Raw genomic sequence first — 27,409 nt, forward strand, 5'->3', positions numbered from 1 at the left:
GTCTTTCCCACATTCTCACACCTGGTAGAAAAGCCAAAGTTGAAAAGTCTTGGATCACTGAAGAAATAATTCGACTATGCGACCAGAAACGCCTACATAACAACAAATGTGACCGAAGCAGCCGAGACACCTACAAACATCTCAAACGGAAAGTTGAGCGTGAAATGAGGAAGGCATTCTGCAGGCATATCGCCAAAAAGTGCAAGGACTGTGAAACCCAGTTCAAGAAAGGCAACAGCCACAAGCTCTTCAAAACAGTCAGCGAGCTATCCTCCAAAAAAGATCCCTCAACTTCCGTAATCCTAGACAAACAGTGGAACGACATCAGTGAAGCCAAGATGAAGCTCGAACGATGGAAGGAATACTTTAAGGAGAAACTGAACCCTGAAGTAATGACCGACCCAAATGTCCTAAAATCCTTCCCAATCATAGATCGAGACCCCCCTCACCTCCGCTTAGAAGTGACACCAAAGTGACTATAGAATCCCTAAAGCGAGGAAAAGTTCCGGGGCCAGACGGTGTCACTGCTGAACTGATAAATGTTGGTTCAGAAGACGTTGTCGACCTATACCACAGTCTTATATCAGCCACCTGGTCTACTGGACACGTCCCACAGCAGTATTGCCAGGCAGTAACAGCCCCAATACACAAAAAAGGTTTGAGAAAAGAATTTGACAACTACCGGCCCATTAGCCTCAAAAGCCACCAAACCAGAATTCTGACTAAGACCCTGCTCTACAGAATTCAAGCAATACCACTTCTTTTCTAGGCGGGTATCAAGTGGGCTTTCGATCGGGATGAACAACTATTGACCAAATCTTTACTGTGCGTCAGATGATGGAACGGTTCATCGAGTTTAGCAGAGACCTCTATCAGCTCTTTATTGACTTCCGAAAGGCCTTTGACCTAATATGGAGGAAAGTCTTGTGGCATATTCTAAGACACTACGTTGTTCCAGATGAAATAGTCAGAATCACTGAGGAAATATACAACCAATTCAAAAGTCAAATACTGACCACTGGTGGGCTCTCTGGTTAATTCCCAACAACTTCCGGAGCCCTGCAAGGATGCATCCTCTCGCCGCACTTGTTTAACCTGTTTCTGCATGCCATCCTCTCCCTGATACCCGTCGAATATGGAGTCAGAATAGGAGGAATCTTAATTGATAAACTAGCATATGCGGATGGTATTGTCCAGACGTCCACTACCGCCCAGGAACTCCAGAGACAGGCTGACTGTATGTCCCAAGCAACAAAGCCATTTGGTATGCAGATTAACGCAAACAAGACCAGAATCATGGTCACATCATGACAGGAGATAACAAACCCCCCCTCGATAGTTATAGACGGTGAATAAGTGGAAAGAGTCAATAAATTCCTTTACCACGGCAGTCTCTTAACAACTGCCACACTGTTGACATTAAACGCCGCCTCGGTCTTGCTAGCTCCAGCTTCAAAAGTCTATCAAAAATCTGGAAATCTAACCACCTTTCGAGCCATCTGAAAGTGCATCTATTCAACAGTCCGATCATACCCAATGCTCTATATGGATGTGAAACCTGGACATTAAAAAATTAAAACGAGCGCAACCTCCTTGCGTTCGAAATGAGATGTCTGCGCCGGATAGCCAAGATCAAATATACTGACCATATCACAAACGAAGAAGTCCGAAGAAGGGTGAAGTCGCAAGACACTATCCGGAACAAAATTCGAAAACAGCAGCTGCGCTGGTTCGGCCACGTAAAACGAATGAATCCCGAACGCATACCTAAGATCGCACTTGAAGGGACAACTAAAGGACTTAGACCACGGGGAAGACCGCGCAAAAGGTGGATCGAAAACTTTGACCGACAACGCATTGGCCAACTATCCCGAACCGCACTTGACAGAACAGCATATCGAGCCCTAGTTCATCAGATTTCTTTGAAAGGAGTGGCCCCGAAACGTCCCATGAGGATGGATGGGACTTAAGTAAGTAAGTAGGTTTTAATATCACCTTTACTTTTCTTTGAAAATCTATTCTTTAATTCTTTATTTTTTTGGATAATATTTTTTTGAAACTAACATTGTTAGTCTTTTAATTAACTAAGTTTTATTGTGTGTTAATTTTGGGAATATCTGTGCATATTTTTCAGTTTTTCTATTTAATAACTCGAGCGTCAGAACGCAATCAAAACTGTAGGAAAAATTTAAATATTTAGTATGAATTGTAATTGCGTGAATCAATTTGCAGTACATAAAAATGGGAAACTGAAATAGGGATAAATCAAAAGAAGAGACAGTATAAAATAAAAGAGATAAAACAAGAAGCAGGATAGAAAATAGATAAAAAAAGAGAACCAAAAGCAACTTAAATCCAAAAAAGAAAGAAACCAGGTTTACGAGAATTATTCCTACCAAATCAAGGTCTTAAAAAATTATTTAATAATTAGGGTGGACATTAGCCAGTCATTTAAGTCAATCATTAAGCGTCTTTCCGCCCGTCTGCTCTTGAATATATTGTGTTTCAAAAAGGCCTAAGCTGGGTATTTCAAACAGCCTCTAATCCTTAGAAGTAATGTAAAGCGAAAATGCAGCCGAGAAGACCTATTGTATTCAAGAAACTTTCTTTAAGAAGTTTTTTTTTACATGGAATTTATCTATATATTTTTTCTTATTTTTCAGGAATAGTTAATATCTTATCTTGTGTTCTTTTACAGTCGTCTTCTTCTAGAAAAAAAAAGAGAAAAAGTGAGTAGACATTTTTTGAAATGGCTTACAAACTTAACTTCATATATTTTTTATACTATGCATTCTTTCCAATGAAATAAAAGACGAAAAATAGTGAAAATTTTATTAAAACGGTAAATATTGAAACAAACAAAACAAATTTTCTTGTACAGATACAAATAATTTATTATTCCTAAATTCATGGTGCCAATTATAATGAAATATTTGATTTGCCTCAAGTCTTTTATTGAGGTTTACCAACGGAAAAAAATAAAGAAAAGAAAAAGACAGCTAACGAATTAAAACACATAGAAAATAACATGAATTGAGGAGAAAAACAAACAAACACCACACATAGGAAAATCAAAAGAACTCACATGCGATAGACGGTAGTCGTTTTCAAATACAAAAACAGTATGGCAATCAGACACAGGTACAAGGTAAGGAAAATAGTTATTTATATTTTGTCGGTCCAGGACAGTACATTCTGTTAGAACAAAAATTGTTGTCCAAATTTTCCTAGAGTAGTGTTTGCAACTATTTCGATAATAATAGTTTGCAACTATTCGAAATGAATAGTTTTCTAGGAGACAGGAACAAGAAATAATAGATAATGGACCTTTCACATTGCCGCATATAATGAGCGTCCCTAATTTTTCAATTAAAAACAATTCTTTTATTAGAAAGAAGTTTACCAATTTAGATACCTTGCATAAATATATGTTCCAGACCTACCTAGTCAATGTGAAAGAAATAAAAGTGTCAAAAAAATGATTAACATTCTAGTTTTGATAATCTTATCTGCTGCAGCAGCATCTTGAATGAAGGAAAAGACGTTAACAGAAAGGTTTAAACCTTGAATTTCATAGAGCGTAAAACCTGAGTTTTTTTTTCAAAATCACATCTCAAAAACTAGATTCAGTCATAACGGAAGGTTTAAAAATCATCAAACTTCGAACAAATCAGATCAAAATGCCGACCAGTCAGATTAAAGAATCAAAGAGTTTGACATTTCTTCCAAAGCTGAGTCAAGGATGCGATTGCTACCATTGTCTGAAAAATTAAAATCAGAAAGGGATTTGAAAAAGTAAGAAAGAAAATCCTTTCTGATTGGTGGATTATTTTAAATGACTGATCATAGAACAATATACTAGCTTCCGAAAGGAAACGCAACTGTGTTAACCCTGTCATGACCACACATGTGCTTGATAACGTCTTAACGCATTCAAATCGAAGAAAAGAGGAAAAGTCCAAAATATTCAAGCTACTATTGCTTGATTTCATGGCTTGTCTAAATATACTAAAACAGGAGATCAGAGCCATAGAATCGACTTTTCCTAAACAACATGAAAGGTTCCAAGTCCTTTCAGCGACTGTTGATGAGCTAACTTGTAGATTTATAGATAATAAGGGAAAGAAGCATGAGATTTATGGAAACATAACAGTAAGTTATGAGTAGACTAGCCTATTGTGTAATAATTTTTCTCGTTTTTTTTCAGCTACTCCTAATATTTTTCATTGTAATAATCAGTTAGTTGAAATATTAGGCTACAATGCATGTAGTATTACAGGCTAAAACCCTTAGACAATACCATAGGCTAAATAGGCCTAATCTTGGACACATCCTTTAATTAAAATTTATCCTTGCATCACTGCATAATCTCTTAAGTGAAACACAAAGTATAAGATTAAAAGGTAAAGGTCTAGAATAGGGGTTATTGTGAAAGAAACATGTTAAGAAAACAACCTGGTAGCCTAGGCTAGTATTATAGGTAAATTTGCAGGTGGCACAATAATTGGTCAATATATACCAAATCATATTAGGGTAAGACACCCAGTAGTCAGACACTTTAATCACTTTTTGACATTTAAACTGCTCTAATTACTGTATTATACCACCTAGAAACTTAATTTTTGTATCAAAAAATTTCTGAAGAATTTCTGAACAAGTAGGTTACTAATTCAAATAGTTTCACTTGTACAGCGCCTCCTATTTTTGAATTTACTAACAAGTGACAATTCTGCCTAAACTTGGACATACAAACGGCTCATTGTAAATTGGTTATTAAAATAGTATAAAAGATTCTGTCCGAGAATAGGCAGGTGGCCAACTACTGGGTGTCTTACCCTATTGAGTTTCAAATAAAGTGAATACACTATTTGATGCCTTTTTTTATGCTGATTACAAATATAATAAGCATTTCTCTTGGAAATGAGTTTCAGCTCCCCCCCCCCCTATATAGGCTATACCTAACCTAACCCTGAATTGCCATATATAGGGGGGGGGGGGGCTGAAATTAATTTCTGATAGAAATGCTTATTATATTTGTAATCAGCAAAAAAAAAGGCAACCAATGGTGTATTCACTTTAGTCCTAACTCAATAATATGATTTGGTATATATTGACCCAATAATTTAGCTATGATGAAAGTGAAAATTTCATTTGATGCCCTTTTTATGTTCTTTCATAATACAATAATTACTTCTATTACAAATTGCACCTTGAGCCCTTAAAAGGGCCCCAGAGGTGTTTTGTGTTGTAACCACACAAAGAAGTTATCAACACTAGCCTAGTTGAGTTATTGAAAAGTGGTTAAAAATATATCACCTGTTTATAAATAAGTTGTTCAAGAGTAATATATTCCAAAAATACTTATTTATAACAATTCAAGGTAAAGTTCTACCAAATCATATTATTGAGTTAGGACACAATTGAATACACCATTTGATGCCTTTTTTTATGCTTATAAAAAATATAATAATCATTTCTATTGGAAATGAATTTCAGCCCCCCCCCCCTATATATGCCAATTGGTAAAGTTCTATGAAATCATATTATTAAGTTAGGAATAAAGTGAATACACCATTCAATGCCTTTTTTTATGCTGATTACAAATATAATAAGCATTTCTATTGGAAATGAATTTCAGCCCCCCTCTCCCCCCCCTATATAGGCTATACCTAACCTACCCCTGAGGTGGCCTATATAGGGGGGGGGGGCTGAAACTCATTTCCGATAGAAATGCTTATTATATTTGTAATCAGCATAAAAAAGGCATTAAATGGTGTATTCACTTCAGTCATAACTCAATAATATGATTTTGTAGAACTTTACCTGCCAATTCAGGGTTAGGTTAGGTTATCTCCAATAGAAATGATTATTATATTCATTATCAGCATAAAAAAAGGCATCAAATGGTGTATTCACTTTATTTCTAACTCAATAATATGATTTGGTAGAACTTTACCCAATTCAAACCTCATTTATTAGGCAACTCAATTCAAACTGTTTTCCTGTTTTTCAAATGCCATCAGCAAAAATAGTGCTGAATTTTGCAATTTGAAATTTTGCCATCAACAATTCAGGGTAAATTCCAAATCAGGGTATTTATTTGCACTTTAGGGGGTGGGGGGTGTAAAGTTGAAGGTAAATTTGTAGTGGGCCATATAATTTAGCTAGGATAAAAGTGAAAATGTCATTTGATGCTTTTTTATGCTCTTTCATAATTCATATAAAATACCTTTGGGGCCCCTTTGGTGAAATTTTTCACAAATCATATTATTGACTTATGAATAAAGTGAATATACCACTTGATGCCTTTTTTATGCTCTTTCCAAATATGATAATAATGATAGTCAAAATAATTTTAGCCCACCCCTATATTTACCAATTCAGGGTAGCCTATATATTTGCACATTAGGGGGTGAGAGATAAAGTCTGAACTTACCTCCCATTTACATAAGAAATAAAATATACCCCACCCCCCTTAATGTGCAAATATATACCCTGAATTGGTATATATAGGGGTGGGGGTAAAATTCATTTCCAACAAAAATGATTATTATATTAAAAAAGGCATCAAGTGGTATGTTTACTTTATTTGTGAGTCAATAATATGATTTGCAAAAATTTACAGCTCCTTTCAGGGCTCAAGATGCAATTTGCAACAGAAACAATTATTGTATTATGAAAAAGCATATAAAAAGGCACCAAACGACATTTTTGCTTTCATCCTAGCTAAATTATTGTGCCACCTGCAAATTTACCATATTCTAGATAAGCTACTTTATGCTATCTTAGAAATTGACTAGGTTAGGAAAAGGTAAATTTCTAGGTGGCCCTATAATTTAGCTAGATGAAAGTGAAAACATCATTTAATGCCTTTTTTTATGCTCTTTCATAATTCAATAATTGCTTCTGGGGCTAGTTGCATCTTGAGCCCTTAAAGGGACCCCAAAGGTATTTTATATGGATTATGAAAGAACATAAAAAAGCATCAAATGATGTTTTCACTTTCATCCTAGCTAAATTATATGGCCCACTGCAGATTTACCATGAACTTTACCCCTGCCCCCCCCCCCCTATTGTGTAAATATATACCCTAAATTGTCAACAGCAAAGTTTCAAATTACAAAATTCAGCACTATTTTTGTTGATGGCATTTGAAAAACTTGTAATGGCAGGAAAACAATTTGAATTGAAAATAAAGTACTTTGCAGGTTAGGTTATAACTTCTTTGTGTGGTTAAAAAAATGAAGTACCTTAGGGGCCCCTTTAAGGGCTCAAGATGCAATTTCCATCAGAAGCAATTATTGTATTATGAAAGAGCATAAAAAAAGGCATCAAATAATGTTTTCACTTTCATCCTACCTAAACTATAGGGCCACCTAGAAATTTACCTTGGAAAATAGAAGTTTCAGTAATAGGCTGGGGTAAGGTTTATGTTAACAGACTTATTTGGGTAGCTAAGAAATAAACTTACCTGTTTAGTCAGAATTGCATCCTGATTCCAAATTTAACATGCATTTTTGCATCAAAAATGAACTTTACCCCACCCCCAGATATATACCAATTCAGGGTATTTATTTGCCCCTTCGGGGGGGGGGGGGTAAAGTTAATTTTTGATGCAAATGAATGTTAATTTGGATTCAGGATGCAATTCTGACTATAGAGATAAGTTTGAAATTTACCCCACTCCCCCAATGTGCAAATATATACCCTGAATTGGTGTATTTAGGGAGGGTAAAGTTCATTTCCAATGCAAATGCATGTTAAATTTCGATTCAGGATGTAATTCTGACTGTAGAGGTAGCCTATGTGTATTTCCTAGCTACCTGAATAGTCTATTAATATAAACCTTACCCCAGTAATGAATCCAGGGGTTAGAAATATACTCTGGGACAATATTGTTGAGCTGCTTTGCTAACCTTCTTCTGCTTTCTAAGTCTTAGAAATTTGCCTACTTGTCAGGTCTATAGGCTACATGTGTTTGCAGATCTTTGAAACCTTATAAATTGGGATTGATCAAAGTTGTGAAGCTGAAAATATTTTTCTTGTACTTCATTTAAACCAAATATGTATTTACTAGGTTTCACTTTATAATACAAAGATTTTTTAAGATCATCAAAGGTCAGTGTCTTCCAGAGAGAGAAGGAGTAGAGGTAGGTAGCCTACTTCAAAATACCTTCCCAGGACATACTTTGGTAAATATTGAATAATTCACATAAATGACCTACAAATAAAGTGAACTTGCCACTTGATGCCTTTTTTATGCTCTTTCTGAATATAATAACCATTTTTGGTGCAAATTCAATTTTAATGTAACCTAAACTTACCCAAATATATGGTCTATGTTATATATTTCTTATGTGTTAATTGATTCTCTAATTTGTTACTATTGATTCAATTGCTAGGTAAACCAGTTTTAACAAGAGTCATGCTAAGAGAGGTGTATAAGTTGTATCTAAAACAAGAGAAAGAGGCATCAACTATTAGAGCATCTAATCTAGAATTTTACCAAGTTATAAATAGCCAAAACTATTGTGTAATAATATTTTCTAGTATTTATTTCAGCTGCTCTGAATCTTTTTCAGTAGAATAATCATTTATTTCAAGTATTAGGCTATAATGCATGTAATACCAGGGCTCCCACATACAGGGTCATTACTAGCCAAAATGTTTGGGGAGTGGGGAGCAAGAAATTTTATCTACTGGCTGGTAATTTTTACCAACTGTTTTTTATCAATAATTAGCATAATGTCTATTTTGAATACAGTACATAAAATCACTTCACAAGTTGGTAAAACCACTGCGTTTCCCAACCAAGATTGAGGTTTCAGTATATGTCATGTCACTATTTTTATGCTGTTTTTTTAACCAAATAGAAAATTGTGGCACCATCTGTAAAATCATGGCAGGAGTTTGTAAAACTGCTGTGTTTACCTTAATTTACACTTCAGAGCAAATTAAGATCCATTTACCAACCAAGTTCAAGATTCCTGTAGATGAAATGTCAATATTTAGGTGATCTTTATTTAACAAAAAAAAAAAATTTGGCAGAATCAGAAAAATCTTTGTGCTTCGTGCCACAATTTTACCAACTCATTTTTTTTACTGAGTGCCCAAAAACATAGGTGGAGGGCATACCCCCTCCCTCCCATGTGAGATGGCCCTACCCACACATCCCAGAATACCTTAAGAATGAAAGACCAATTTCCATCATGGAAAATAACTGGAAAATGGGAAAAAAATAAGATGTCCTGGAAACATTTCAGTTGCCCTTGAAAATAATATTTCTTCCTTGTGGATAAACACAAATAGGTCTAACATTTAATGCATGTATGTCTGTTTCTGTAACATCTTTGTCATTTTGATAACAGCAACTGAGCCTGCAATTACAATGTTTGAGAAACTCCTTCAGGTTCTTTTCAGTACAGGATAGTGTACTACCTCAGAATAGAACAGAATCATTGCTCAGTATATTCTCAGGGCATGCAACTGCAAACCTTCGTGAATAATTCAAAGATTTTTCATGCAGCTGCAGGCTTGACAAATTTTTTGGGAGATTCATTGGTGGCAGAGCAGAGTATACAGCACTGTGGGACATAATGAAATGTCTCCTAACTCTGTCTTATGGACAAGCAGATGTGGACCAAGAGTACTTCATGAACAAGGACATGCTAGTGGTAAACTTAAAGGAAAGGAGTCTGATAGCTTTGTACCTGGTCCAAGATACAATTGCTAAGCATGCTGTTGACAAAACCCTGCTAAAAGGTTTAATCCAACACTGGAAATGTCTATATGCAATATCTCAAGGAAGAACAAAAAGAACAAGCTGCATATGAAAAGAAAAGAAAGGAGCTCCACCAAGAGATCAAAAATATTATACTAAAGACTAGAAGTGGTGCAAAATATTAGTTAACTATATTCCAATTAGTTAAAATACAAGATAAGAAATTGCAACTCCCTCATTAAAGATGAATGTTAAAGCTGTACAAATCTAGAGAATTCAGGAAGACCAGTCCCAGACCACCTCCCCCTTATTGTGTGCCCCGTGTATACATTCATTCTGTTGCCTTTGACAATTTTTCAGGTTTGTTTTTGGCCCTGAAAAGCTATATGGTCTGCTCAAAGGAACTAACAATCTGAATTATTTTATGTGATGAAAAAGAATGTCTATGTTCCAACAAGGACCCCCTTAACCTGGGAACTATAAAAAAGATTTTCTATTTCAATCACTGGTCTGCTAAGGGGGAATTATTGTTTTAATCTATTTTTTGTACTCTTAGGCTTTCTTGTGTGGCATCTAAATGTATTTTTGATCCAGTGGTCTGCTTAGTAGATCAGTAATGTAAAATAATCTATTAGTCTATTCACTAAAATGTAATTAGTAGGCTCTTCAATTCTGGAAGGCTTAGGTTTCAGCCAAACACATTTGCAATACTTTTGTATAGAACTGAGGGGGAATTCAAAAAACACAAAACAGAATTGCTACTACTACTACTAACTCACTGCAGCACCAAGCCACCTGAGACCAACACAGCTATACATGCTCCTTCTCCATCCCAATCTATACAGAGTGGGATGCAATTGAGTCAATGTCTCCCCTCATCACTGACCAGTGAATCAACAGATTTTTTTCCTTATTTTGCTGGACAATGTGATTTAAGGTAAAGCCTCCCTCTTTAAACCCTCCCAAGAAGTTCATATTTCCCTTAAGTCTTTCCTTGTGATATCCTTCCACACCATCCAGGGATGACCTGCTTTTTGTTCTGCCCTAGAGGGTTGGCTGACAAGGACAATCTTCAGCAATTTGTCATCCTTCATCTATAGAACATCTCCTAGCCATCCTATCCTTTCTCAAACACATTAAATAATTGTAAACACATTTGATCTCCTGTCAACCTTGCTCATAAAGACTCCCTGGCATACATCTGATTTTAATTTAGTAAAAATAAAAGGAGATAATTGAGAATAATAGGTTGATATAAGATTTCATTTGTTAGTGCAATACATTCCTAGGATTTTCAAGAATATGTTAAAAGATTTCTTCTGATAAGCTGTCCTAATCAAAAAATTGCTTATTAATAGTTAATCAGGGACTTATAAAGGGGAAATGAATCCTCAGGCAAGTGAGCCCTGGTTGAGATTTCTACTATTCTTATCCCAATATCCTATATTTTTTACATAATTTGCCTATTTTTGAAGCTGTGCCCCACTTGTAATGCATGCCCCCTCCAAGTTAAAATACTGTGTATGTGATGTGTCTTACTTATTGATTCTTTTATGCTAAAACAATTTCAAACCATGCTCATCAAAAAAAGATATTATTTTTCATCAAAAAAAAGACTAGGGAGATATTTCCCTAGCTTCATTGATGCATTGAGGAAATGGAGCTTTCTTTATTAACCAAAGGAAAAAAATGTGTTATATAAAATCCAGTTCAAATTAACAATATACTGAACACTAAAAGTGTCCCTATTGCATCTGAACTCTAATATTGTCAAGCAATAGGGAGAAAGAACATAAGGTGGCAGTATCATATGATAAGAGAGGATGGTTCAAGACAATTGATTAACTCTATGGTAGAATGGAGAGATTTGGGAGTTGTTGTTGATGAGGAACTAAAATTTAAAAAACATGCACAGACAGCAGTTGCGAAAGCATCCCAGACCCTAGGCATAATCAAGCATAGTGTACACAGCAGATCTTCCATAATTATGACCAAACTGTGCAAGGGTCTTGTGTGACCATTGCTAGAATTTGGGATGTGTGTTGCAACACCCCTGAACAAGGGTGATCAGCAAAAATAGAATATTTCCAAAGACAGGCAACAAAAGTTGTTGATGGATGCAAGAATCTTGACTATTTATCTTGATTGAATAGGCTGAAGCTCTCAACAATGGTGCACAGGTGTTGAAGAGGGGATGTCATAATGACTTCTAAGCTTTTGAATGCTGACTCCTGTCAAAATCTACTTCAGTTTAATGAATTCTCCAGGACAAGGGGGTATAGTAAGAAGTTGTCTCAGAAGAGGGCAGATACCAGAGTCTGCAACCACTACTTATCCAATAGGGTGTTTACCCATTGGAACAATCTTCCTGATACTGCTGTAATTGCTCCCTCTGTTGACACCTTTAAGATTGCTGTTGACAAGAGTTGGTCCATTAAGCCATGGAAGACAGATTGGGATGCAATTTGAGTCAATGGCTCCCCATTATTACTAACCAGCAACTCTACAGGGTTTTCTTTTCCTTATTCCACTAGACAAAGCAATTTGAGGCAATAGCAATAACTCTTTTGATGTTCAGTTGACCTGTTTCATAATAATGTTGCCAAGTAAGCAGCTCTGCTTCACACAAATCTTTGTTAGCAAATTAATTATCCAGTCTCACAGAGTTCAAATAGTAGCTCTATTTAAAAAAAAAGATCTAACGTTTTTCTATGAAAAAGCTAAATTACACAGTTAAATCATTTGGAGAATTTATAAAATTTTGGTTCCCAATACAATTCCAATCTTCTGGAAAACCAAAACTATTGCAATTCTTAATTTCAATTTGTCATCCCATCACTACTTTTTACACTGAAGGGTATATTATATGAGATTTGTAAACTGAATTGCATCCTTCCTTAAAGAGATGAATTATCCTAAAGATTGGAATTCAAAAGGAAATCAGCTCAGCATAAAAATAAAATAGATATGTAATCTCAGTGTGTGTCATAAGAATGGTTTTAAATTTGTTAGGCATGTATCCAGAAATATATTTTAAGGAGCTTTTTAGCACAGCCAAATTAAGACCCCCCCCCCCCCCCAAAAAAAAAAAACAACTGGCAAATTATAAAATTAAGTATGCACTTTGAAGAGGGAGAAAATTCTGTTAAAACAAAATAATTATCATCAATTTTGTGACTTCAAGAGCCCTTTTGTTATAAATGGTGTAAAAAAAAGGAAGTCTAAATAGCAGTACATATTCAGTTGTTTATTGTTTTTTAGGAGACCTACCCCAATACACCACCAGTCTGGTTTTGTGACACAGATGACCCAACAATTTCAGCAGTCCTTGAGCACCTTAGCAACACCAATGGAAAGAACAATCATGTAAGGTTTTACTGTTTTGAACTGTTTCTTTCTACGGTTTTACTGTTTCTTTGTTGTGGATATATTTTTTACGCCTAGAAGGCTTTGGCTAGTATAGTCAAAGAGAGCAAAAACTATCTAGGGCATTGTAGACTATCTAGTATAACAACATTGCATGGATGTTTCATCTTTCCAAACCAGAGATAAACAAAAAGAGGGGGGGGGGGTCTGTTAAACAAATATTTGGAGTCCTAACCCCTTATAAGAATTTGAATATTGTGAGTTAGTGCTGGTATATCCTTTACTTATGTTTTTGATAGTCTTTGAGTTTGATTTACTGCATTTTGCTTTGATGAAATGAATAAATATATTCCTAATTTTGGAAAGAACTAGGATGCATCCTTTTATTTTGGGTATGATGAAATATGCTTACAATAATTTATTTTGCACAAAGAAATTTTAGTTGTTCAAAGTATGAACTTTCATAATTTGAATGTATTCAGTGGACAAAGTTATACAACTTGATATGAAAAGCTCCATAACGAAACTATGAGTAGTCTCCCATAAAAAGGAAAATTTGATATTTAAAATTGCAACCAATTTGAAAAATTTTCTCCATATATATCTTAAAGCCTTAAAGGGGAATTTAACCCCTCTTAATTAGTTTAATTAGTATTTAAAAGATAAAATTTTGATGTTCAAAGATTTTGAATTAAAACATTTTTTGCAATAGAAAATGCTTGATGTAATGCACAGATGGAGGTGAAAAGAGCTCCTTCTTTTCCTTCACATAGAAAAAAAAAATCTGTTTACTCATAAAGAAAGGTAGCAAAACTCACATTTATCTCAGGTATCATGAACAATTTATTTGTAAGCTTGAATTACTTATTTGGTTGGCTAGTTTATTATATGGTTGTTTAATCACCATCCATAATCATTTAATGTTCAATTGATTAACGTCTAAAATTAATTAACGTTTATTTTAGTGTTTTAAACAGTTGTTCAACTCTAAATATGTTTGGATTCCAGTTACAAGATTATTTTTGGTCATATTCTTACTTGTTCTTTTTTCAGATAATTGAGCAAGTTCGATTCCTAGTGTCTGAACTATGCCTAAGAAATGGCCTTAGTGAGCCACTTGACCTCAAGTGTTTACATTTGACCCATGAAGGCTCTCCATATAGAGGATATTCTGAATCAGTGCCTACTTCTTCCAGGGCTAGTTCAGGTAAATCAATCCTTTTCTAAAACAAGCATGACATATAAACAAGTTGCTCAGAAGTCACATCAAATGCTTATATAGAGCTACTGAACTCGATAAATAAAAGAAGAAGAAGAAGTTAAACAAATTGATTCCAGAGCAAATTGGGCTCCCTCTACATCTAAAACCAATTATAAAACCTCCCAACGTTTTCCTGCTAGAATGACAATACAGGGTGTCCACAAAGTCTCTAAAAGTAAAATAATTCATTACAAAGTCAGCTGTTGAATTATTTAACTGAATTTACTTTCTTTTCATCAGAGTTTATAAATTATTTTTCCTGTGTTTAATAAGCTCTAACTGGGTATCTTAGCAGCACAGAGTATATCAAGATAGTACTTAATTTCTTACCGTGTTTGCAGTAGGGTAATATTGGCAGTGGTGGGAGCCAGCATTTACTTTGCTTGAAGTGAATATTCTTCATTTGGTACACAATATTTCTTATAGAACCTTAAAAAGAGTAATCCAAGGGAGTAATATATGACAAATGGGGCAGCCATGGAATTTGCCCATCCAAACTGATATGTTGATTCAGAAATGTTTGATTAAGAAACTGATAACCATGTTCTGGTCCAGCATTTTAGTGGATAACAGTGAATGTTAGTAAGTCAATCAGTTTTGCCACATGTTTGATCAGATGGACAAGGTAAATATCTGCAATAGTTGTTGCTTTGTTGAAGGAAAATGAATCAATTATCTGATTGCACATGTGGCTACGCCAAACATTCACTTTTTGACTGGGTAAGTGAAGCTTCCTAGTCACATGGGGGTGTTCTTATCCATAGGTCCTCATATTGAGTTATTTTAATTTGCCTGAACACAAAAAGTTGCCTTCTTGCTAAAAGAAACGTGGTTGTGAAATGCTTGATCCTCAGGAATGTGTTCCAGCATATTGATTGTTCTTGTCTTTGTCATACAGCTCAAGGGCTTGTAACGTTGCCATTTATTGGTGTGCCACCACAGGTCCTTATGGATGACAGTGCAGCAAATTGTCAGTTGTAAAAAAAATGGCAACAGCATCTCATCAACTACCTTTGCAATAATCTTTTTAAAGTGTAAAGTAATTTCATGGACACTCTTTACATTAAAAAGAATCAGTAAATAAAAATGGAGTTGAACATGATTGGGCCTTTATCTCCATTTATATTGGTTATTTTGATGAGCTTTGTCCTAAATCACAAAGCAAAGGATATGGAGGAATTTAGAATTGCCTGAGAAGATTAAACTCTCTTAAACATATATAACACAGACTATTTCAGATAAAATAGTGTCCTGGAGATAAAATATTGTAAAAAAAATTGAATCTTTTAAGAGTTTAAAGATGCAAGATTCAGTTTGGTAATTAATGTTACAAAGACTGGGTCCCTTAAATTAGGGCTAAATGTGGATCAAGAAGTAATGTTAAGTAGTGAGGAGATTGAGCTGGTGGATAGGCTCACTGTCTTAGGTATTAATATTAGTAAGGATTTTGGAGGCAGTTACGAGCATAAAAGGCAGAGTAGCTAACGCTTAGGGTGGATCCTTTTCACTGTAAAAAAGAGTTTAGAACAAAAGAAAAATGGTTCCTATATCTAAAACTAGGATATTAGAATCCACAGCAATGACAGAAGCCAAGTGGAACTCTGAAGGGTGGGTGTTTTGAAAGGCTGAGAGAGCTATACTAGATGTTTTCTTAGTAATTTTCCAACAGTTGTTTTTAATTACTCTTGAATGATTGTACATCAAACAATAAGCTATCCAAAAAAACGCGGGAAAAAAGTTTGATTGTGTTTTCTATGGCTATAATGGCCATAATTCTAAATTCATTTCAGTGGGCTGTAAAAAAAATTTTGGTTTTTGGGTTTTGTATTTCCTCTTTTTGTATTATTCTGTCTTTATCTTTGCACTTAATATTTTTCCAACTAAATTTTCTTATCTACCAGCTATTAATTTCTAAGTGTGGAGCTTTTTCCTTGATTATAAATATTTCCTGCATGGACCATTAAAACTTTGCAAATGAGAATGTTTTGCTTGCATAAATCGTGCCAACATTTGATTTAATACTATGTGTTAATGGGAACAGTTGTCCCTGCTACTTGTCTGATAAATCTGCGGTTTAGAATCTTCTTGAGAAATACACTATAAAATGTGTGAAAATTTATCATTGTTGCAATGCATCCCTAAGGGAATGATTAATATTGCTAGTTTTTGAATATCTTCCAGAAACGTTTTTCTTGCTTGAGAAAATCACGAATTGTTGTTAATCTTCATTTGAAGTTGAAAAGAAATATTATTATGGCTTTTTCTAAGGTACTTTTAATGTGTATTTGAGATCTTTTTTAAGCTTATATAATAAAATATCCTATGATACAATGACATCTTTTTTTTGTCTACCTATACCCTAAAGAAACCTCTTTTTGAATGCTGAGCGCAAAGGTAGAAACGAGTCCGACCTACTAAACTATAATTGTACCAACTTTTATTGAAGGTTAAATTCTTTACTTTTTTATATGATAGTGAAAATAATGACTTTTAAAATTTGATTTTTGCGAGTATGAAAACCTTGAATATTATTGCAACACTCAAGTTAACATATCTATCATATAGGGCATGGTTCATGTAGTGGTGATAATTCAAGTGATGAAGATGATGCAGATAATGAAAGTGATAGAGACGAAGATTTAGATGAAGATGTAGAAATGCACATAGACCTTGAGGAACCAACTGCCATAGCAAAGAAAAGTGTAAGTATATCATCTAGGAGATTTTTTGCTACTTATTTTCATTTCTAATAACCCGCACGCTTGCCCAATTGGTTTGCTCCATAAAAGAAATTGGGAGAAAGTGACAATGAATTCAGATTGCTGGCTCTATTTTTTATGTAACATACAAATCATTTGGTGGAGAATGTGGCAGCATTCTTTGTGTTCTTCAGTTTAGACTATGTAATTTGTGTAAACGTAGCTACGTAAAAAGCTTAGTACTTGCGTAGCGAACGTAGTATAAAAATAATCAAACCGGTCTTTACAAGATATTATTCATTTTTCAATAATTAAAATGTCCAATTTGATTAAAAAAAAAAAAATTGTTGCCGCTTTGTCATTTAGAGGTACTTATTCTTAAAAAGTTTCGTCATGAAGATCAAAGCTGGAATCAAATTTATCTTTGTTTGCTCAATGTTTGATGAAACAAGTTGACGTTTTGGACACCTTAGAGACTTTTCTGCTCACAAATAAGCTTGTAAATTCATAATCTGGATTTGAAATAATACTCTTTGACTGACAATCTAGATCATGAAACGCTATTCTTCTGGCCATCTTGATAAATAATTCGATAATCTTGCTGTGGTTTTGCATTAGGGATTTTACCTGCTTGGTTAGCTTTGGATTGCGGATCTATAAATTAGCCATTCCATAGTTTGCAATTGGACAATCCGTTTTTATCATCTCTGTGCTATTGAAAATTGTTAGTTTTATTTCAAGAATGGGGGTTTTCTGTGGGAATCGGGGTTTCCTCAGCATAAAACAGTTTGCATTAAATTATTCAGACATTTCCAAACCTATTTAAGCAATGAACAGTGGTGATGATTACCATAGTGATACAAATTTCCTGGAAAAGCAAACAATGGCTCATGTGGCAGTGATTTTTTTTTTTTTTTTTTTTTTTTTTACGGCAGTCTAATTTGAGCAAGGACAAGAGACATATTTTAATCTGGAATAGGAGTAACTCACATGGTATCTAAACACCATTGACACAGCTTGAGTTTGGAGTGGGATATAAAGAATGCGCCAACGAAATCGTCCAAGGTGTCAGCACTGCGCGCTGACAACTTGGAACTTTGGGGAGCGATCCCCCCCCCCCCCCGCTAATCACCAGCCGAGGTTTTCTTGCAGAATGATATATAGAATAACAAAGTTTCTTTGTTATTTCTTATCCTTTCCCCTTTATGTTTTTTTTTAGTTCTGAGTAACTTACTACTTAGATTGTAATCATTAGTTCAAAACGCTTTTCGTCAGTATTGATTTAATTCTGTTACAAGCACCTCATCCCCCCCCCCCCTAGCAGGGAGATATTTTGATCACGATCCCTCTTTGAAGTTTTGGCTCTTTGTATTGTATACAAGGGCCACTCAGAAAGTAATTTATCTTTAGAAATTGGAGCCAACGCGCTAGAGTTAGCTGTAGTACAGATCTATAAGCTTTCAATATATTGTTTATTTTTTCATTTTTTCTCGACCACCTCATATGGAATAGGGGGAGGGGCTGCAAAAATTCGGAGGGGGCTCATTTACTTGGGAATTGAGAGTTCTAGTGCCCTTTTTCTGTATCCAGATTGTTGAAATAGTGTGCAATAGCTTAGGAACGGTAAGAATATTAAACAAAATTTTCATGGATTGTTGAAGGGAATGTTAAAATAAATCCAAAGACACTATTTAAATCTAGGTTGTCAAAAGAGTGTCATCACGATGACATTCACGATGATGACAATCAAAAGTCATCACGTGCATCTAGGTTGTCAGAATGACATTTTTTCACATCACACCTAGCAAACGTTTACGTCAAAGTCACAAATAAGAGAGTTGACTGGGAGATAGAGATATTCATAGATGGAAATATCAGATAAGAGATTTTCATTCTCTTATTCAATTTTAATTAAAATGTAATAGTTAGAATATTTTCCCAGGCGTATACTTTTGAGCATATTTTAATATTGTTTTTCAGTTTTCTTCAAAAATATCTTTTTTGGAATATTTTTATCCTCAAATCGCAAGATTTTGCCACCCACAACTTTAACTATTTTTCTCACCTGTCTATAGTTACAAATCGTTATCTAACTGCTTTTTTTTTTTTTTTTTTTTTTTTTTTTTTTTAAATCATAGGGTGAACTTGGGTAAGTCCGACACCGGGGTAACTCCGTCACCCCTGTCTTATCTGATTCAGTGAAGACAGACATCTGTGGTTCTGTACTTCATTTTCTTCCTTTGGCTTGGTACTTGACAACAGTGTTCAGTATTGCCGCCATTTTTAACCCCTCTTGTGGTGACGAAATTTTGAAATTTCGAGGAGCGGCATCTTTGCTGGCCACGAGGTGGGTAGTAATTTTTAACTGATAGTGCAGAAAACTAAAGAGAGGATGGACTGATTGTAAATAGCTGATGAGTTAATAGGATAGTTGAAGTATTTACTGTAATTTATTAGTATTTTATCCTCAAGCCAGTCAGGAGATACAAGGGGTGTCGGACTTACCCCGGAAAACCCCCCGTTCGGGGTAACTCCGACATGTCGGACTTGCCCCGTACAGGGTAAATTCCGACACGGGGGGCCGAACTTACCCCGTGTATACGATTGGCTAGTCTTTTGCAGTTCTAGCCTAGATCTCAGTGAATTGTATTTGTCAACTAGTCCTTGATCCCAAGATCTTGACAAAAAGGAGTGATATCAACTGAAAAATGGAACTGGAAAAGAAAGATTATGCCAAAAATATACTTAACGTTATGAAAAAACCTTAAATAAATTCCTTTTTTGATTTTAATTTGATCAAAAATACTTTTTTCAGATTTGACTGTCTTAATTTTTTGCTTAAGATTTTGCTTTCATATTTTTCAATTTTTATGTAATTTTCTTGCATCTTCCAGTTGTTTATTATGTTTTTTTCCAAAAATATAGGTTTACAGACATGAAAATGATATATAAGAATCTTTTTTAGTTTAGTTTATTCACTATCTTGACCCAAGTCGAGAGTGTGATTGATTATTATCAACTGCTTTTTCCACACCATCTGCCTTTTCAGCAATATATAATGTATATTCGAAGGTCTCGTGGGGGGTGTGCCGCTGCCCCCCTTGCTACATCCAAGCAAAACAATGCCATTAATAAAAGCTAAATCTGTCAAACCTAAAAGTAATTAGGCATTCAAGAATCGCACTTTGCCAAGTTAATATTAAACATAGCATCGTTGAATTACTTTCCAATCAAACACTAGATAACATCGGATTTTTGGTTCTAACAGAAAAACAAATGCATGGTAGACATGTTTAGGGGAATATATTTGAGTGCGAAGGGGGTTGGGGTCGAAAACACCAAAATACTGCCTGTGATTGATATGAATTTTTTCTAAACTTTGTCAATCAGTAACAATATAGCTGAATTCACGAGTACCCATAGGGAATAAACACAATTTCTGATGTTTTTCTCAGGATGCAAACGCCAACAATTTTCTCATGAGAGAAAATTTGTTTTAGATAATTTGAAACAATTGCGTTAGATTCATATTTTTTAAAATATATTGTCTGGGGCCGGTATATTGATGACATTATTTCAGTATGGAATTAGGGGTAGGATGAATTAAAGGGATTTTCGTAACATATTAATTGTTTGGGAGTGGATTTAAAGTTTATCGTTGAATTGGAAGAGGATGGGAAACTTACTTTCCTTGATGTTCTTCTTTTGAAAAATCAAAATAGTCTGGATTTTAAAATTTACAGAAAACCGACAAATAACAATAGATTTTTGTCTTATAATTCCAGTCATGCACACCAAGTAAGAATTGGTTTGATCATTTCTTTAACTTATCGGATCCTTAGTATTTGCTCTCCAACATTTGTCGAGGAGGAGTTGTTTTTTCTAAGAAAAATACTAATAAGCAACATGTATCCAGAGTGGTTAATTAACCAGACTTTTTCAAAGAGAAGAAAAAGGCTTCTAGAGATTTGTAAGGAAGTCTTGGAGACAACTCGGGAGAAGGATATTTTAGTTCCTTACCATAGGTACCCGGGCTAAGTGAAAAACTTAAAAGAATTTTACAAAGCAATGGTTCAAGGGTAGCTTCAAATAGTAATAATACTTTGGGTAGTTTTCTAAATTTTGGGAATGATCAACCTTCATTGGGGAAGCAAAGTGGGGTTTATCAGATCCCTCGTACTTGCGGAAGCTCATATGTAGAACGCATTAACCAGAGTTTGGAAATGAGATTATTACAACATAAAGGTTCTATTTCTTTGGCTTAAAAGCAAGTTTCTAAGTCTGAAGATTTTACTTCAGCCCTTTCAGAACATATTTTTAATTTTCCAGACTATTTTATTTTGTTCGAGAATCTGTCTTTGATTTCTATGGATCGGGGTTTAAAGCAAAATTTTCGTGAAATTCTTGAAATAAAGAAAATCTTATTCAAGAATATTGCTTTGAATCGTGATACAGGTGAATATGGGCTGGACTCTATCTATGATAATTTATTAAAATCTGAGAGAGTAAAGTTCAATTCACCCAATGTAGTTGACCTTTGTCCAAATGTTATATCATTGAACGCTAATGAACCGAATCCAAGAAGGTCAAAGAGAATAGCTTCCGCCTTTGCTTTGAAAAGAATTAGAGATTCAAATAATATGTAGTGTTATTTGATTTAGTATATAAACTTTTGTTTTAAATTGTTTTATTTTAGTTTTACTACTGATGACGGTCACTGTATATGTGACCGAAATATCTGGTATTTTTGTGAATTTCTATCATCACTGTCTATTAAAAGGATTTTATCCCTATTTGAACTTTTATTTAGAAAATTTGTTGCTCCCCATCTTCAAGAGATTTCCCCTCCCCAACGAGGCCATAAGTGGAAAATAAAAATTTGTTTTTTTAATGTGGTTTATAACAAAAAAAAGGTAAATTGTCTAACTGAGGCTCTAAAATTGTTTTCTGTAGGTTTTGGCTAATAAAAAACCTTGATGAGGATATCTGATAAACTTGTACAGATATTTTTAAAAAAAAACGTTAAGTCTGGACAGCTTTTCCTTCTTCCAATTTTCCAGAAAACGGATAGTCTGGACGCGCTATAAGCTTGAATTTGTCAATATAGATTGTCCTTTCTTATGCACTAGCTACGCTTTACTATTGTTACTATAAACCTGCATTTTTTCCACATGCCACGCAAGTACAACCGAAAAACCCACAAGGGGGCAGCAGGACGATATACGGCTGAACAGCTTAAACAAGCCAAAGATGAAGTTCTATCATGTCGAATGTCTTTAAAAAAAGCTGCGAAATTTTACAACATACCGAGGACAACACTAATGGATCAAACGAAGAAGCAAAGGACTTTCCGCGAATCGCCCGCTGTTACTCTCGGGAGAGCTCAGGACCTACCTCCCGATGTTGAGCAGAGTATGGCAAATTCGCTGAAGGACATGGAAAAGTGGGGCATGGGGCTTACCAAACAACAGTTCCTAGACAAAGTGCAAAAATATGTCAGCATGAACAAAATCAGTACTCGTTTCACGAACAACCGGCCAGGTGAGGAATGGTGGTTTGGGTTTAAGAAAAGAAACAACATCTCGCTTAAGAAACCTCCATCCAGATGCATGTTATTCAGCTACTAAGAAAGGATGGATGACTGCGGACCTTTTCTATAACTGGTTTAGAGATGTTTTCCTGCCTCAGGTGAAAGAAAAATCACTTCTTATTCTTGTTGGCCATGGCTCCCATTCATTCTTGGCCCTTAAGACGCTCGCTTCAGAGAAGAACATTACCATCCTCAAATTGCCAGCCCATTCATCCCATGTTCTGCAGCCCCTTGACCGGGTTATTTTCACAGGGCTGAAATCTTCATCTGAGCAGAAGCTTGTGAACTGGCAACAAGCACACCCAAGTGATATATTGTCACGACCAGGCCTTGTGAAAATGTCATGTCAGATCTTGGAGACTTTCTTTACTCCTTCACTGATTCAAAAATCAGTTCAAGTGACAGGAATTTACGATTCCGCTATTCCAGCGCGTATCAACCGCGACGTGGTCGACAACGCGAAGTTTGATCCAGCCAAGTTCAAACGATATGTTGAGAGTAAGAAATTGGAGACTCAGAATTTAACATGAGTGACTACCAGGGTGAATACTGCAACTGAACAGATTACCATTTCGGTGTTGGTTAGTCCGAAGAAGGATCATACGCATGACAAATCCTTTGAAGAACTTCTCTTGGACTCAGTGCGTCGCCCTTCTCTTGATGCCCCAGCATCCAGGATATCTGGTAGGCAGATAGTTGCCCAATAAGCTGAAATAATCAGAACTGTAGAGGATTTGAGAGTGCTTTAACAAAGAGAGAAAGAGAAAAAAGAAAAGCTTGGGAACAAAAAATGGGAAGTAAAAAAGAACACGCTCAAGCCAAAACTGAAAAAGAAAAAGAAAGATGATCGTTCCAGTGAAGACTCTGACGTGGATGTCTCATCGGGTTCCTCAACTGACGAAATGGATATCTGTGATACTGTTGGCAGTGAGCATGAAGAGGAGGAGGAAAAGAAGCTAAACATACAGCTAAATGAGTACTATGCTGTTGCATACGATACCAAACGAGATCAACAAGGCTGGTATATTGGAAGGGTGCTTGATTTTCCCAATGAAAATCTTGTTTGTATAAAATATCTTCGCTGCCTGAGCCTAGCCGACTATTCATACGATTGGCCAAAAAAAGATGACATTGACGAAGTCGAAGAAAACTACATCTTTGCCAGACCATTGAGGCTCTCTGGAGCTGGTCCCTTCACTCTACCACCATTCCAAATTTGGCACATCATCAGCCTGTACAAGAAGCACACTAGTGCCTGCAAGTGATCAAAAGTTTGCTTTTTCAAATCTCTGATACTAATTAAAACTGCTTTTTTTTCCTATTATTTGAAGTATGTTATTACCTTTTTCATATTTACAATAAAAAATTTGAAAAAATACCTTTCTCAGAGACTTCTCCTATGTACGGGGTAAAACCAGCACTGTCGGAGTTACCCCATGACAAGCAGAAAGCTGATGTTCTGCTGTGGCACATACAAATCATTAACGAGAGTGTTTGGTTTTTATGGTTTTTCTGTACATTGAGGGACCCTCTGTCATGTCTTAGTGTGGAATAATTTTTATCTCTACTTACATAAGATTTACCTGGGAGGTGCCGGATTTACCCCCAGACTCGGGGTAAGTTCGGCCTCCCTGAGATGGGTTACTTTGGTGTAGCAACTCATGGAAACAACAAAACTTGGGGACTTTCTGGATTGTGCGGAATATTATTAGTATGATCAAAAGCAACATCAAATAGTTTTTATTGTGGCAGAAACTCCAAAACAATATTGGGACCAGATTAAGCTGAAAAAAACTCGATAAAGGGCCGGACTTACCCAAGTTCACCCTATGTGGAAGCCTCGCAGAGTTAATCATTTAACCAAATTCGTGAAAATTTATCAAAAGAAATAGTTTTTTTGTAGGAAATTTCTTTACTTTGTAAATTTTGTGTTTTTTGCCAGAAGAAAGATCCTGGATGTGTGTTTATATGTTTTTTTTCCCAGGGGTGATCGTATCGAACTAATGGTCCTAGAAGATCAGGAGAGGTCTCATTCAAGCAAAAATTAAAAGTTCTAGTGCTCTTTTTATGAGCAAAAAGATTGGAGGGTAGCTCCTCCCCCTCCCAAGTCCTTTTTTCCCCAAAGACATCTCATTAAGATTTGAGATAGCCATTTTGTTCAGCATAGTAGAAATACCTATGATTTGTAAATTTGAAACATATATGTTTCTTTGGGTAACTGGGTGTGCCTACTGGTAATTTACTACCCTACTAAATAGAAAAATGTACTTCAATTTTTCTTCTTGACTATAAATCTAAACGACTATATAGTCTTGAACTTTTGGTCTATCAGGCTTTAGATAGATCATACCAACCCCAATAGCCGTTTTACAGACTGTTCCAAAGAGTTGAAAGGATCTTTATTTTGGCTCGTATAACTCCCTCCATAAGAAGATGAAGGCTTGTTTTCAGTTGGGGTTTTATTGACAATTGGAAAGATCACTTGATCAATGATAGCGTAGGACAATTTGACTTAATAGGTAACTGATTATAGGACATAATGGTACTTAATAGGTAACTGATTTTCATAAAGTTTTGTTTCTGCTGCTTACATAAATCATAGGTTAGAACGTTACTGGAGCATCCTCAAATCGCAAGATTTTGCCACCCACAACTTTAACTATTTTTCTCACCTGTCTATAGTTACAAATCGTTATCTAACTGCTTTTTTTTTCTTCTTTTCTTTTTTTTTTTTTTTTTTTTTTTTTGCTGTGTATACGGGACATAGAGTTACGTGGACGATAGAGAGTGGCGCTTGGCCGTTGTCTCGAGAGGGATGCTACGCTGTCGATGTAGTCCCTTGAAAATCTTTGGGCAAAAGCACTGGAGAGATCCCCTTGGAAAGGCACCATTGTCCTCTTATGTACCAGCCAGTGTAGGAGGACCTAAGTTAAAGTAGCCTTGTCTGTAAAATCTCAAATGAAAGCAGGATTGTTGTTCAAAATTTGATAAAGGAAGAGTTAAGTTTTTTAATTTCCGTTTCTCTTTTAATTTTTATTTCTCTTCTTTTCATGTATTTATGTACAGGCTCTGTATTCTTCATTTGATTCTTTCAGTTTCTAATCTCTGCTGATGATAACCATTTTGCCTTGTTTTATCATAGAAGCAGTCCTATCAGTTCTTGGTCTATGATGATAATAGAGCAGTCAATTGACTCATTGACAAAAAAAACATATCCCTCATTTAGGAATGACTTAACATGACTGCCATAGTAAATAAGTGCATTCAGTGAGTAGCGTCTTAGGATAGATGCTGATATGTGTGCTGATGATGATGGTCAGGTCACTTTTTTTGTGCCATGTGGTCACAACAGAATATAGGTATTACTTAACCTTACAATTAGAGCTTTTTCGTATTGTGACCCCCCATTGTCACATCGACAAGATTGACACGAACGCACACAGCTCGGTTCAACTATGTTGAGGTTGGCATGCGAACAAATTATTTGAAAAAAGGCTTTATTCGACGTTGCACTTCGATTTGGAATGAACTTCCTGGGGAAGTCACCCCTAAAAGTTTCTCTGTTGAATCTATCAAAAGAAGGTTCAACAGTCATCTAAAACCTTGATAAAAGACTTTTGGCAAATCAGTTATTTAATTATATATGGCGCCACAAATTTATGAATAAGAAAGGGTTTTATAGACAAACTATGCGTACACAGTTAGACAGTGTTGTAAGAAAATAGCCAGGGTTTACTGTAGAGGCTTCTTTGTTTTAAGCCTCGATGCTGTCTCATCTGAAACCAGCGAATTTTGGTGATCAAATAGAATTAGATTAGTATAAATGGGTGGAACCTTTGGTGTCAGAAATCCCAATTTTTTCTATTTTTAAAGCAAATGCAGATTTTTTCACACACATGTATGCGTATATATAAAAATAAACCACACTTTTTTTCTAAGGATGGAGATATTGGAGTAGAGCATTTATCCACTTTGGAGCGATTAAAGCAGAATCAGCGAGAAGACTACCTCAGAGGGGCCGTGACAGGGTCTGTGCAAGCGACCGACCGCCTGATGAAAGAGCTTAGAGATATTTACAAATCTGATACGTTCAAAAAAAGTAATTTTTTTATTTCTTTTACCCATTTTTTAGTTTTCTGTAGTGCACATTTAGGCTTCCCTGTCTTTGAAAATCCTGGCAGGTGTCTTAATTTAACTCTTAATGATCTAATAAAAAATACGAAGTTAGAAAGGAAAAACAAGATATTACTATCTTAGGCATATACATATGACTTTTCTTGGATGGAATCTGAAATTAAACTGTTTTAAACTGCAAAAGAAAAAACAGCTTTGAAGTGTTTGAAATTATGAAAAATTATTGTATTTTTTTAGGAAATAGCAACTGGAGATCCCTATCTTAATTAATTCCCCGTCTAAATACCGTATTCATTGATAAATTTTGTGTTGAGCTTTTTCTTTACCTTTTTTTGAAACTATAAAAATGTTATTTTCACATATGCAATTTGTTTGTATTGTTTGTAGTAATTATTTTGATTAGTTCTCTATTGGTAACATCCTGACTCTTTGTTTTTCTTCGTTAATTATAAGCCTTGTAAACGTTTTCAGATATTGACATGTAATTAAACGCATTTTAATGAAAAAAGTAATTTAAAGTAATTACACATTTCATTACACTAGTAATAAAACATATGCTTGGTTCTCGCACAATCCAATAGAAAGTTGCATGCAAATAATTTAAATTGAGGTATAGTATGACATGCTTTTAAAGAAAT

The 27,409-nt window shown here is 35.2% G+C and overlaps 2 protein-coding genes across 2 annotated transcripts in view; both read left to right on the forward strand.

Moving 5' to 3' along the window:
- Positions 1-1,604: 1,604 nt before the first annotated feature.
- Positions 1,605-1,970, forward strand: LOC148942690 (uncharacterized). The gene has a single exon (XM_089102333.1). The coding sequence runs from the start codon at positions 1,605-1,607 to the stop codon at positions 1,968-1,970; it is 366 nt and encodes a 121-aa protein (XP_088958459.1).
- A 1,987-nt stretch (positions 1,971-3,957) lies between these two features.
- The window catches only part of LOC148942691 (ubiquitin-conjugating enzyme E2 Q2), a 36,755-nt gene continuing 13,303 nt past the window's right edge, over positions 3,958-27,409 (forward strand). The window contains exons 1-5 of the mRNA XM_089102055.1: positions 3,958-4,152; positions 12,983-13,087; positions 14,141-14,294; positions 16,914-17,050; positions 26,577-26,736. Coding sequence (XP_088958181.1) covers positions 3,991-4,152; positions 12,983-13,087; positions 14,141-14,294; positions 16,914-17,050; positions 26,577-26,736 — 718 coding nt within the window. The 5' untranslated portion in view covers positions 3,958-3,990. The remainder of the gene's footprint in view (positions 4,153-12,982; positions 13,088-14,140; positions 14,295-16,913; positions 17,051-26,576; positions 26,737-27,409) is intronic.

The sequence above is a fragment of the Artemia sp. Qi Xiang Cuo genome, chromosome 16 (genome assembly GCF_049724085.1).
Source record: "Artemia sp. Qi Xiang Cuo chromosome 16, ASM4972408v1, whole genome shotgun sequence".
In the NCBI taxonomy this organism is placed as follows: domain Eukaryota; kingdom Metazoa; phylum Arthropoda; class Branchiopoda; order Anostraca; family Artemiidae; genus Artemia; species Artemia sp. Qi Xiang Cuo.

What these genes read in the sequence shown, in the direction of transcription:
- LOC148942690 (XM_089102333.1), top strand. Translation starts at nt 1,605, where the DNA reads ATGAGATGTCTGCGCCGGATAGCCAAGATCAAATATACTGACCATATC.